The 13,669-nt window shown below is 33.4% G+C and overlaps 1 protein-coding gene and 1 long non-coding RNA gene across 2 annotated transcripts in view; one reads left to right on the top strand and one right to left on the bottom strand.

Moving 5' to 3' along the window:
• LOC110271764 overlaps positions 1-6,371 on the bottom strand; it is a 9,602-nt gene extending 3,231 nt beyond the window's left edge. Inside the window, exons 1-2 of the long non-coding RNA XR_002362403.1 lie at positions 6,167-6,371; positions 1,524-1,530 (exon numbers count right to left, since the gene is read on the bottom strand). This is a non-coding gene — a long non-coding RNA (uncharacterized LOC110271764). The remainder of the gene's footprint in view (positions 1-1,523; positions 1,531-6,166) is intronic.
• LOC107640169 (uncharacterized mitochondrial protein AtMg01250-like) lies at positions 11,763-12,146 on the top strand. Its single transcript, XM_016343720.1, has one exon. It carries the CDS (start codon positions 11,763-11,765, stop codon positions 12,144-12,146), a length of 384 nt encoding a protein of 127 aa, XP_016199206.1.

Genomic DNA, 13,669 nt, shown 5'->3' with positions numbered 1-13,669 from the left:
TAGATATTAATCAAATTAAAATAATAATTAAATAATTCTTTAACAAAGACCATAACATTTGTTAGTGTGTGGTTTCATAACTTTAATAATAAGTGGCTAGTATATTACTAAATTTACTAATAAAATTTGATGTCTAGTAACATTTTTGACATCCAACATTATAAAGTAATTTTTTTACTAATCAGAACAAGAGAAAAATAAAGTATAATTTCTTAGCTTCTATAATTTTTAGCTCTTTATTAGCATTTAAAGTATAATTTAATTATCAAACTCTAATTTATTATCATTGTCATAATGAATTAACAAGTAACTTGAGAAACTCATTTCTTTATTCATTCATTTTTCTTAGATGAAATTTTATTTAATTCAGCCATCATAATCATATAACTCAAAATTTTACCAAGAATTGATGAATTATTTGTTGACTAATAATTAATTTTACAAATATTTAAATCATACGCTACATGTATTCAACTAGTACTCTAAGGTATCATGTATATGGAATCAAAGTATAATAATTGTTAATTATCATTATAGTAGTGGCTAGTATATTATTAAATTTACCAATGAAATTTGGTGTCTAGTAACATTTTTCGACACCCAATAGTATAAAGTAATATTTTTTTACTAATCAGAACAAGAGAAAAACAAAGTATAATTTCTTAGCTTCTATAATTTTTATCTCTTTGTTAACATTTAGAGTATGATTTAATTACCAAACTCTAGCTTATTATCTGTCATAATGAACTAATAAGTAACTTGAGAAACTCGTTTATTTATTCATTCATTTTTCTTGGACAATATTTTATTTAATTCAGTCATCATAATCATATAACTCAAAATTTTACCAAGAATTGATGAATTATTTGTTGACTAATAATTAATTTTACAAGTATTTAAATCATATCCCATATGTATTCAACTAGTACTCTAAGGTATCATGTGTATGGAATCAAAGTATAATAATTGTTAATTATCATGATAGTTGTAAGTTAAAATAAACTCTAATACTATGTTCATCATGAGAATATGCTATTGACAAATATGTGGTAAATAGAAATTCTCAAAATGAGTTAATTCAATGGTCATATTTCTATATGCATCATCTATATATATAATTTAATAAAGATTTAATTACTTTATCAGTCCTATCGCTTCACTAAATTTTCAATTTAGGTCCTTATACTTTTTTTTTCTTTTCGAATTGAATTCCTATACTATATCAGATTTTGAAATTAAGTTTCCTCCATGACAAAAACGTTGGAATTAACATGATGGTAATCAGTGGCTAAGAGAAGGGGGTTGAATCTTAGCTTCCAGAATTACTTTAACTTTTTCAACTGACTTCAGGAGATATTTTCACTTTTGTCTTGTAGCAAGTTGAGAGACATTTTAATTTTGTCTCGTAACAAGTTAAGAGATATTTTTCATTTTGTCTCCTGAGATTCAAAAACTGAAAAGTAGAGAAAAAGAACTGACACCAGATATATCCTGGTTTAACTACTAGGTACAATGTAGCCTACATTCAGTCTCCATCACAACAATGATGGAATTTCACTATCTTTTTTAAGATTACAAACATCAATTCTTCCCTAGGATCTATCCAATCCTATTTGGGACAAATCCAGATTCTAACTCTAATCTGAATTTGACTTGGACTCAAACCAAGCTTTCAGCAGCAAAGTACTAACCCAACTTATAAGGGAATTTCCACAGGATCATGACTCACAACAGAAAGACGTATAAAGAAACTCTGAGACATCTATGGCTTTTTCTCTAATTTTGCTCACTGTCTTTTACCTTTCATTGGTTTTTTCTTACAAACCTCACTATGTATGCTTTTTACCATGAGACTCAGACAGACAAAATTAAGAAAAAGAAAACTAAATGAACATCATTGAAAGAGAAGAACTCAGGTAGCTTTTGGGTAGCTATGAGAACTCTGTGCTTTTTCACTTACTCTCCTTGATCTCAACCCTTAGCCGTTCACCCTTAATATAGAAGGGTGAAGCTTCCAATGTTGAAACCGTTCAACCAACCCATCAATTTCTTCTCCAACCTTAGAGTAGCAGCGGTTCGAACAGAGAAGAGAGAAAGAGAAACCAAATCTGTTTGCATGTGCCTCTCTCAACCTTTTTCATTCATTTTCTTCAATCTTGACCATTAATCTTGACTTTGGTCCCAAGAATTGATTCTGACCCTTGATAGACTTCTGACCCAAGGTGGCTTCATGTTCTCCATGGTTTCCTCTTCCATGCATGAGACCTTGGTGCTTTTCTTCGTGATCCTCGATGATGCACAAATGAAAAAACAGACTTTTGTTGAGTTTTGACCAAGGGAGCTTAGCAACTAGACCATAGCCTTTTTTCTTGCTTTGATTTGGCAAAAATTCTTTTTCCTTTCTTAAAATCTAATCTTCTGTGTCTTCCATTTTTCTTCTTTCTTCTTGTTTGAATGAAAGATTGATTTGACCGAAGCAAGAGAGAAGGGAGAAAAGAGATAAAGCTTTCGGTGGAAGCAATTACATTAAAGTGAATTGAATTCTCATTTCCAGTAACCAAGAAATAAAGTCACGTGTTAAGCTTTTGGTCACTTGAAGAGGTTGCCTTGTAATCACCGAATGAGTTCCTTCAAAATTTTGGGCCACTTGTTTCTTACTACCTTTATAAGGTTCAGTCATTTAAAGTAAACAATTGGTAATGGGCTTAACACTTGTTTGGAGACCGAAATGGGCTTCTATTGATTGGCCCAATAAAAAATTAATTTTCCTTTTTGCACACTAACAGCAACATCAAACAACCAATTGGAAATGATTTAAACACTTATATTTTAATAATTTCCTAATTTACATTATTTTAATAATGTTTGATCATCATTTCAGTTTTTCAAACTCAACATAACAGAATATTCTATTAAACAAAACGAATATACCTAATACTTGACTAAATATTCTGTATAATTTAATAGAATATTCCGTTAATTCCAACATTTTTGTCACAATAGAGACTTAGTTATAAAATCTAATATGATATAGGAACCCAATTAAAAAGAAAAAAAAATGTATAAAAACCTAATTGAAAATTTAGTAAAACTACAGAGACCATTATACATAATAAATTAAATTATATTTATATTATTTATTCTCAATAACATCATCTTTCAAGATGCATCCATGCCAGTACCTTTATTTTTGTAAGTGTATATAAGTAAACTCCTCCAAATTCAAAAAGCAAAAGCAAATTAAAAAACTATTAAATTATTAATAACAGTTCAGTAATTAGTTACACTCAATTAATTGTTAGTTATTAGCAACACCTTAAGCACACAAATACGCTATAAATACTCATTGTAACCCATGATGAACCACTTCTTCTTCTTCTAATATACAAAACAACACTTTCTCTCTACCCTTGATTTCTTTTCTCTATTCTTACCTTTCACATTTCACCTTAAGGGTCTGATCACTCACAACTTTCATTTTTTAAAATTTTTTCTCCTACACAATTTTTCTCACTCACAAATTATATGTAAGGAGAAACCTTTGTAAACTTTTAAAATACTTCACTCGTTCAATTTTCTTCTAGCGCGCGCACACACAAATAAAGTGTCTTACATTTTTTTCTTTACTTCATTATTATTATCTAAGTCAAATCTAAAGCCATCCAACATCTAAATTATTGGAAACATTTCAAGTACATCGGAAATACCAATATTCTAGTTATTTTAACCGTTTATCTGAATTATAAAAAATATATATAATATATATTAATTGAAATCAACAGTTATAATAACTAGTGCATTGGTACTCCCTAGTGCACTTAAAATGTTTCTTAAATTATTTTCACTTAAGTAACAATAGTTGTAATAGTAATCATGTATATTTCTTCACAAGTGATTTTTCACCAATTTTCATCAAATTATGCCTTTATATCTATGTAATTAGACTATATATATCTATCAGGGAATGCTAGGTAAACAATAACCATTTTAAACAATATGAACAATTATCAATTAAACAAAAATACACTACATTCTAATTTAATGCTACTAATTAAATTTAAGATTAGTTTACTCTTTTTTTACTCTATTAATTCACATTGTTCACATATTGTTCAAAAATATTGTTAATTACCTATACTTTTCCATATCTATAAATAAACTTTGATTATTTTCTTCCCATGTCATGCAAAACTAATAAATTTTCAAAATTTTCCACCATTGTATTAATTGTGACATATTCATAACAATGTCGTTAATATCCTTTTTATCTTTATAGGCTACTGCCATGGAAAAATATTTATAACCTTTTTTACTAAAAATTTATAATTTATCTACAATATTTTTTTGGAACGGCTCCCCACATTACTTGGGCACTTGGCTAGTCTAATTGAGCTCTGGCTGCGACAAGCTACACATTGCCTGTAATTAATAAGCCATCATGTTGCCTCTGCAACACCACAAAATTAAAAACTCCACCACAACTTCACTCAAAACAATCAGAGCCATTAACATTTTTTTATTTTATATGTTAATGGACATCACAATTGGATCGGAATATCAGTCTTCCAATAAAATGATTGGCATACCTGAAATTTTTTCAATCATATAAATAACCTCAGGCAAAAGGTTGAACACGTTAAGTTCCATGTGGATCTTAGTTAATGGCAGCACGACACAGCAACTACATGCAACCATGCATGAAGTGACACAAGTGCACAACCCATAACTGATTTCATCATAAGCTACCCTCATGGTTCTTCCTCTTGCCGGGTTTTGTTTGATACATTTGCCAAACCACTCTGGCCCAAATCATCAGTAGTATATACATACAAGTGGGCCAAACTATACTTTTGAATCTTGTTAACAAACATTCAAACTTGGACCAAAAACAGAAAAACATAAGCTAAGAATATTCATTAAACACGTATCTAAAGTAAAGTGTGTGTGAGCATGTGTGTGAGTTATATGAAAAAAAAAAAAACTAAAGGCTCTTATGTCTGACAAAAACAGGGCGTACTTTCCAGATTTCAGTTTATTAATTGAACACATAGTTTCCCAAAAAACAAAAAATTAAATGAATGAACATATATAGGCGTTTTTATATAAATAAATATGGAAAAACCTTTATTTATCAAAATGCGCACCGGCCAAAATAATTCTAAGAATACGCATGGCCATTTTAAGAATGACGCAGGCGAAGTAAATTTATATTCCATTTCAGCTTCAGCGACCACGAAATGGAGCAGTAAAATTGCAGCTCGCCCTCCTCGCACCTGGCACGTACGAAATGGACCAAGTCAGACTTGGCGCACACAACTTGGTCCAACTCAGGGGCAGCAGCAACGAATTGGCCCAAATCAGTGGCGGCGTTCACGGAATGGGTTATCGTGACTGGCGCACACGAATTGGGGTGTGTTTAGTAAACACGTTGAAAACACAAGAAGCACGCTTAATCTTCTTGAACACTGTAATTTTTGTTTAGTTAACTTTTTACGCATAAACGTGAACTTGATTCTGGGTTTGAATTCCCATTCACTAGAAGTAACAAATTGTAACTTTTACGTTAAGCTTTTGCGTTCACTTGATAAATTAAAAAGTTAACTGTCATTCTACCAATTTTGTCATTTAATCTCATTTACAATAAATAAAAGATACAAAAAAATAATTATAAAAGTTCTTGATTTTTTTTTATGGCTATGCTTTAAAAATAAATATTTTTTTAATATTATTATTAGTACATTATTATTAATTTTATAATATAAATTTCATTAGAAAGATATAATTAAATATAAAAAGAATACTAAAAAAGAGTACTAACAAATTATAACAAAAAAGTACTAAATTTCAACACATAAATTTAAATTCTTTTTAAAAGAAATTATAGTCAAAGAATGTTAAAATAATATAGTTTTGAATGATATAAATTTATATCTATTTTAGTAATTTTTGTTTAAACTTAATTTTGAATGATGTAATCCAAACAACATTTATTTTATTATAATCCATTTTGATACAAAATTACCAAACATAAATCACGTTAACACCAACTCACTTTTTATCAAAATTAAGTTTGTAAAATAAATTTTATACAAACTATCGTTTGTAAACTCTAATCCAAACACACAGTTGGTAACGAAAGCTGCTGAAGTTTAGATGGCACCAGTACCACTGGATTGGCAACAATTAGGGGTGTGCATGGGTCGGGTGAAACCGAGTTTGATGTGACCCCGACCCGACCCGAAATATATAGCGGGCCTATTTATTAGACTCGAACCCGACCCTAGGCCCGATGAAACCTATACACTTTTGGGCCACGATTATACCAGGTAAAAATCGGGTGAAAACTGGGCCGTTAACACTACATTACCTTGATACCTTCTTATAAGCTAGCATGTGAAAATATCCAAATTTTCAAGACTCCAACCATTATTTGACATGGTAAAATTTACTTAGAAAAATATAACAAGAACCAACTCTTCTCTAAAATTAAAGCATAACCATAATCAATACTAATATTGTCTAATAACACCAAATATTTAAATCAATATAAATAACACAATAGTATGCATTAGTCTAAAATCTTATGCATTTTAAACATAAAACATTAACTTATAGTCTTATAATAACTAATAACACAAAATATTAAAGTTTACAATACTTAAATTCCACATAAGAATAGCCATCACCCATCACTAATAACACAAAATATTAATTGTGTCTGATGACTGGGCCACCGGGCCGACTTCGGGTGACCCGAGCCATGGCCCGGATCCGACCCGAAATAATGACCGGGTCTATTTTTGAGACCCTTATCCGACTCTAGACCCAATGAAATCACACCAAAATAGCCCCCTAAAGTGTTCGGGGCCGGGTCGGGTCTTCGAGCCGGGTCGGGCCATGCACACCCGTAGCAACAATTTCGTGGATTAGCCCTGATAAGCTCAATTCGCTGGCACCAGCCACTAGATGGACCCCTATTTCGTGGACGCCACACCTGAAATGGTTCCTGCGGCTGTCTGCTCCATTTCGTGGTCGCTGAAGCTGAAATGGAGTACAAACCCACTTCGCTGGCGTCACCCTTGAAATGGCCATGCGTATTCTTGGAACTATTTTGTCTGGTGCGCATTTTGGTAAAGAAAAAGTATATGGAATCAACTCTTAATTAGCTAAAAATGAATCAACTTAATTAATTATAATTATATTAATAATTAATTTAAAATTTTTTAAATTCAAATTTTAAAAAATTTAAATTGATTAAGTAAACCTAATTAAAACCTATAAAATCCTTCCTCTCTCTCGCTGTCAAGCCCTCTCCGCCTCCCCACCGCGACCCACTCCTCTTCTATCACCGATATCTAGCTCGTCGGATTCGTCACCGTCGACAAGAACCACTTCTCTTTCGTGAATCAGATGTGTTACCGGAGCCGCCGTTGCAGTTGGAGTTGAACTTGAGCTCGATCCCTAAGGCGGCGGCGATTTCGAGGGCGGGGGGACAGCCGGAGAAGCCATGGAGGCAATGGCGGGCGTGGAGAGAGGAGGCGACGGAGGAACTACACACTTGATCTTAGCCAAAAGGAGTAGTGGAGCACGAATTGTCCTTGAATATGAAAAAAAGCATCCTAATACTTAACAAAAGAAATATCTAGTTATATTTTAGGAAAAATAATTAAATATTTATAAAATTTTAAAAAAAATTATGAAATTCTTAAAAAAATAGAGACATTCACATTTGTAATACAAAAATATTCGAAAAATATATAAAAGAACATCCATTTAGTATGAAAAAGAAACATTCTGATACTTAGTAGAAAAAACATCCATATATATTAACTCGTAGATATTTTGAATTCACCCAAAAGTATTTGGCTGATTTTTGGCTAATACCTTCTTGGTTCCCTAGCATTATTGTTTGGTAAATAAAAAGAACATGAACATATATATATACAGAAATTAAAAAAAAGTCAAATTGAGTTGATTTAGTGGTTAGTTAACTAATCTGTTTAAACAAGTGTCGATAATTCGAAGAATCCATTAACCAATAACAAATCCTTAATTTCTAATGGCTCCTAATAGTTCTCTATTTTGATATGTCATTAAGTATATTTTTTTAATTAGGACAAACTTTTTATATTTTTTACATTTTATTGATTACTTTTAAACTTAATTGGAAGATATACACATAAGTTATATACAAAAGTGATACATATATATAAGGTATATAATAATGTATATGCATAATAGTAACAACGATGAAATTAGTCAATATGTTAAATACTATATTTTCTTACCAAAATCCTGACAATCACATCATTTTTTAACAGCAACTCTACACATACATACAATATTATATGTGACAGATTCACAGTGATCCATGGTGATGAAATTACAAAGCATTAAAGAATGTATAGAAGATAACCTACTGTATGTGTTGGAACAAAAAAATGGGACATATCTACGTGTTGCATGAATTGAAAGAGGACTCGTTGGAGTGACGGTTATCTTCGTCATCATGGTTTGCAGCCTTTTTCTTGATGAACTCAATGCAATCCGCTACGGCTTCGCTTTGGTGAGAATCGTAGTTATTAGGTCCAGGGTTGCGGTGGTTGTGGTGGTGGTTGGCGCCTCTTCTTGAAAGCGCGGACACCATCATCAAGCGGAGCACTGCTTCCCTAAAACGCTCCAACAAGCTTATTGGCGTTGTTGGACGTTGACTTTTGTTATTATTCTTCATCCTCGGCATGCATTGACCCTTCATCATCATCATCATTTATTCCTTTGAGATTCACACTAGAATCTATATATGTAGCATTGATTCGGAAATATATGAAAATTTTATTAGCTAGTTGTGATTCACAGGCTAAGCCTAGTAATATAAGAAATGAAACTTATTAGCTTCTTGTTTAGTTTCTTTCTTGAGTGCAGGAACATGTTATGCATGAGTACAGCGCACAATTAATTACACATAAATTAAATTGAGGTTAAATTAATCTTAATTTTGTATTACGTATACTATTTTCATTTTGTCTTTGACTGACTATCCTCACATGCTTACATGTGCTTTACATCTTAATTAAGTAATTAACATCTATTACATATAAGGTGGCAGCTTGTGCATATTTGATTTAATCTCGTTGAATAGGATTGCTAACTAGATTTGAGTAAAATTGAGTATGGAGTAAATTTTCGTATAGGTCGGATAAAATGCGGGTAAAATACGGATTGAATCTTAATTATATTCGATTAACCCAAATCTTATATATGCATATGTTATATCCGTATATAAAAATATATTTTATATATATGTTAAACTAAAAACCTCTCACTTAGTGTAAAATGTGTTTGTGTTATTAATTTTAGTAAAAATTTTTTTATATAAAATTAAACATTTGATGTTTTATATTATATATAAGATAATTGTATTATTTGTAGAATAATTATGTTGTTTGCATTGAATTTTTAATTTATATGCTCATCGAATTATATAATAATATTACAATTTTTTATAACCGATAAATAAGATCGGATATCCGCAAATTGAAAATAAATAAAATTAGAATTGAAATATTCTCAATCTATGAATAAAATTAAAGTTGGATCTAAATTCTATCGTGTTCTACTCATTAGTCATTATCACATATTAAATTTAAATATTACACTGTTTATATATAAACACAGTTTTCTTAATTTTTTTTATGTGATTATTCAACAGCTTATAATTGAGTAACAAGCCCTCATGAGTAATTAAATTTGGATGTATTATACGTACTTGAAGTAGTAATACTGTACTTTTAATTGCCTGGAAACTGGAAAGCAATAGATAGAGAAAAAAAGGTTACATGAATAACAAGAATTATCATTATTTATGATTATACGAACTAATGATGGATGATGGTGACAGAGAATGGTTTGGCAGCTGAGACAGAGAGAGATGAGAGATGGAGTTGATTGGTTAAGTGTGTAAACCTTTATTGACCACTGGAATTGATGTTTGTGCGACCTAAGCACCAGTCCTCTTTTGTCTTCACATTAGAATTTTCAAGACAAGAGTAACATGCCTTCACATGCATCTATATATGTTTATATTTGACCATCATCATTTAGTTATACTAAATTTATTATTAATCAAGGTTGGTATCTAATAACACTCCTTGACGACTCGATAGTATGAAGTAATATATTTTTACTAAGAACTAAGAAGAATAAAGTATAATTCTTTCTATCTTTTCAGTTGTTAATTAACTTTCAGAATATGGTTAATTGTCAAATCTAATTTATTATTATTATTATAATAAATTGTGAAAGATTTACGAAACTTATTTCTTCATTCATTCAATTTTTTTGACCAGTGCTTTATTTAATTCAGTCATTATAGTGATAGAGCTCAAACTCTTTATCGAGAGTTGACAGATTCTTTATTGACTAATCATTAATACTACAAGTATTTAAGTCATACTCAACATCTATTCATCTAGTTAGTACCCCTAACATTAGGTGTCCATAATCAAAGTATAATAAATATATTATTAATTACCATAATAGTCACAGGTCTCTACTACCATGTTCATCTTAAAAATGTCTTATTGACAAATATGTGGTAATAATAACCATTAGAAATTCTCTAAGTGAGTTAGTTTAATAGCCATATTTTTATATGTACCATATATATAAAATTTAATAAATTTCTGAGAATGGTGAAGAATGAATGGAGAAGCCTCGGAGAAGCGCAATTCACGTGCAAACTGAGGGTTTTAACAGTACCACTGCAGAAATGGCACAAGGATAACTTCCGGGACATGGATAAGAGATTCATGAGGTTTGAGGAGGAGATCACCAGGATGGACAATTTAGTGTGTGATGGGATTTATGATGGTACAACAGAGGCTAGAAGGAAGGCGCTGGTGAGCTTTTGTGCAAAATGGCACATTAGAAAGGAAATCCAATGGAAACAGATGTCTCGGTCCAAGCATGCTGCAAACATGGATAAGAATACCAGATACTTTCATAACATTGCCTCGGCCAGAAGACGGAATAACAGGATCGATGCCCTGATGATACATGGAAGACTTGTGCAGAATCAGGAGAGAATAAAAGGTGCAATTAGAAGGTTCTACAAGGATTTATATAGACAGGAATATGCTCCAAGGATTGGAGTTAGGGATGGTTTAGTGAAGCATATCCATAGGGATGAGGCTGAAGCGCTGGAAGTGATGCCGTCGGAGGAGGAAATCAAGGAGGCCGTGTGGGACTGCGAATCTTCAAAGGCCCCAGGGAGTGATGTGTATAACATGAACTTCATAAAGAGATGCTGGGAGGACATTGAGCCGGAATTCATTGCAGCGGTACTGGAGTTCTTTCAAAGTGTTAAGTTGCCAACAGATGTAAATGTAACGTGGGTAATACTGGCCGCAAAGTTTGAAGGTGCAAAGGATGTGAAGGATTTTCGGCCGATTAGTATGGTAGGGTATGTGTATAAAGTAATTTCGAAGGTGTTGGTGAGAAGAATGTGATCTGTGATGCTGGGGTTGGTCGAAGAGACTCAGACTGCGTTTGTAAAGGGTAGGAAAATTTATAATGGAGCACTCATAGCCTGTGAGACGGTTCATTGGCTGAAGACTCGGAAAAAGACAGCGGCTATTATCAAACTGGATTTTCAAAAAGCCTATGACAGAGTAAGATGGAATTTTGTTGATATTTTGCTCCAGAAAATGGGCTTCGGCCAAAGATGGAGGAATTGAGTGAAGTAATGTGTTACTACGGCTACCATGGCACTCCTGGTAAACGGGTCACCATCCAAGCCATTCAAGATGGAGAGGGGACTAAGACAAGGGGACCCACTTTCTCCACTTCTGTTTGTGCTAGTTGTAGATATTTTGCATAGGATGGTAGGAGAAGCTGTCAAGAACGGGCGCATTGCTCCGCTGCTGGTAGGGGAAGTTCATATTGAACTGTCGCACTTACAATTTGCGGATGACACCATTTTGTTCTGCCCACCGGTGACGGAAACAATTGTAAACTATAAGAGACTGTTGCGGTGTTTTGAGTTGATGTCTGGGCTGAGCATCAATTTTGATAAATCGAATCTGATATCGGTGAACTGTGAGCAAGGATGGATTGATCATGCGTATGGACTACTGGGATGCCAGTAAGCCGCTCTACCCGTTAGATACTTGGGGATTTCTCTAGGAGCGAATCCGTGCCTGGTGAAAACTTGGAAACCAATCATCGATAAGGTGGAACAGAAACTTAGCTTATGGAAAGTGAAGGTTTTGAATAAATCAGGTAAGCTTGTCCTTATCAAATCGGTCCTGAATAGCCTCCCCATATATTACCTAAGTCTGTACAAGATGTCGAAGGCGGTGGCGGACAAGCTGATTGCTTTACAAAGGAACTTTATGTGGTGCAAGGAGAACGGTAACTATGGTATACCTTTGGTCAAGTGGGAGCTAGTCCAGGCTCTAAAAAAGGCTGGGGGCTTGGGGGTTGGTGATGCAGTGTTGAGAAACACAACGCTCCTGTTTAAGTGGTGGTGGCGGTTTTCAAAGGAGGATTGCTCGCTGTGGAAGAAGATTGTTTGTTCGTGCAACAGGTTGAACCCGGATGTAATGCTAGCAACTCAGCCTTTACCAGTAAAAGGAGGGCCTTGGAAAGATATATGTCAGTTGAATATAAAAGAACCACAGATTCGAGATAAAGTGGTTAGTGGCCTGGCGATGGAAGTAGGCAATGGTATGCAAACCCGGTTTTGGGAAGATAACTGGATTCAAGGTGGTACTCTGAAAGTGAGTTTTCCAAGACTCTACTCTATTTCAAGCCAGCAAGGAGTTGTCATTGGGGATTGTGCTTTTTGGGATGGGCTAGAATGGATATGGAATTTTCAATGGAGGAGGGAGTTGTTCCAATGGGAGCTGGAACTAGTCCATCAACTCCATGAGAGATTAAGGCCAGTGAAGTTGTCATCTGGTCGGGAGAACAATGTGGTGTGGAAGTTTGAAAATAAATGTGTTTTTTCTACTAGCTCTGTCATACATGCCATACAATCGGAGACGCTGTCGGCCGAGATCACGAGCTATAGCTTCACGAGTTCCCTTTGGAAAGATTTCGTACCTCCGAGAATTGAGCTTTTTGGGTGGTTTGTACTAGTTGGTAGAGTTAACACCAAGGAGAGGTTGACTAAATTAGGAGTTAACATTCAGAGTGATAGTATGTGTGTACTGTGTACCAAGAAAATAGAATCTGCTGAGCATTTATTTCTTCGGTGTGAGGTAACATGGCAGGTGTGGTGCAAGTGGTTGAGGTCACTTAGTAGAGAGTGGGTAATTCCTGGAACTATTAAAGAACTGTTTGAGAGTTGGCGTGGCATGCACAATAGACAACAAGGGCAGAAGATGTGGATGACAGCATTCTTTGCAGTGATTTGGAACATCTGGTTGGAACGTAATGCACAAATCTTCAAGAATAAAAGAGCAAGTATTGAGGTAATTCACACAAGGACGATGTTGAGTTACACAGAATGGTATGGTTGTGATCCTGTGGGAGGCTGATGGCAGTACTGGAGATGCTAAGGATTGATTTATTTGTTGGTAGCTCTTTATGTTTTTTTCTTTCTTTTATATGCTCCACTTTAATGTGTTGAACTTTCTTTGTTTAAAAAAAATTATAAAATTTAATA

The sequence above is a fragment of the Arachis ipaensis genome, chromosome B05 (genome assembly GCF_000816755.2).
Source record: "Arachis ipaensis cultivar K30076 chromosome B05, Araip1.1, whole genome shotgun sequence".
NCBI classification, from domain to species: domain Eukaryota; kingdom Viridiplantae; phylum Streptophyta; class Magnoliopsida; order Fabales; family Fabaceae; genus Arachis; species Arachis ipaensis.
The sequence above is the reverse complement of the archived record's forward strand: the minus strand, read 5'-3'. Positions and strand labels throughout refer to the sequence as shown.

Coding starts and splice junctions, on each gene's coding strand:
- LOC107640169 (XM_016343720.1), top strand. CDS start 11,763: ATGGCACTCCTGGTAAACGGGTCACCATCCAAGCCATTCAAGATGGAG.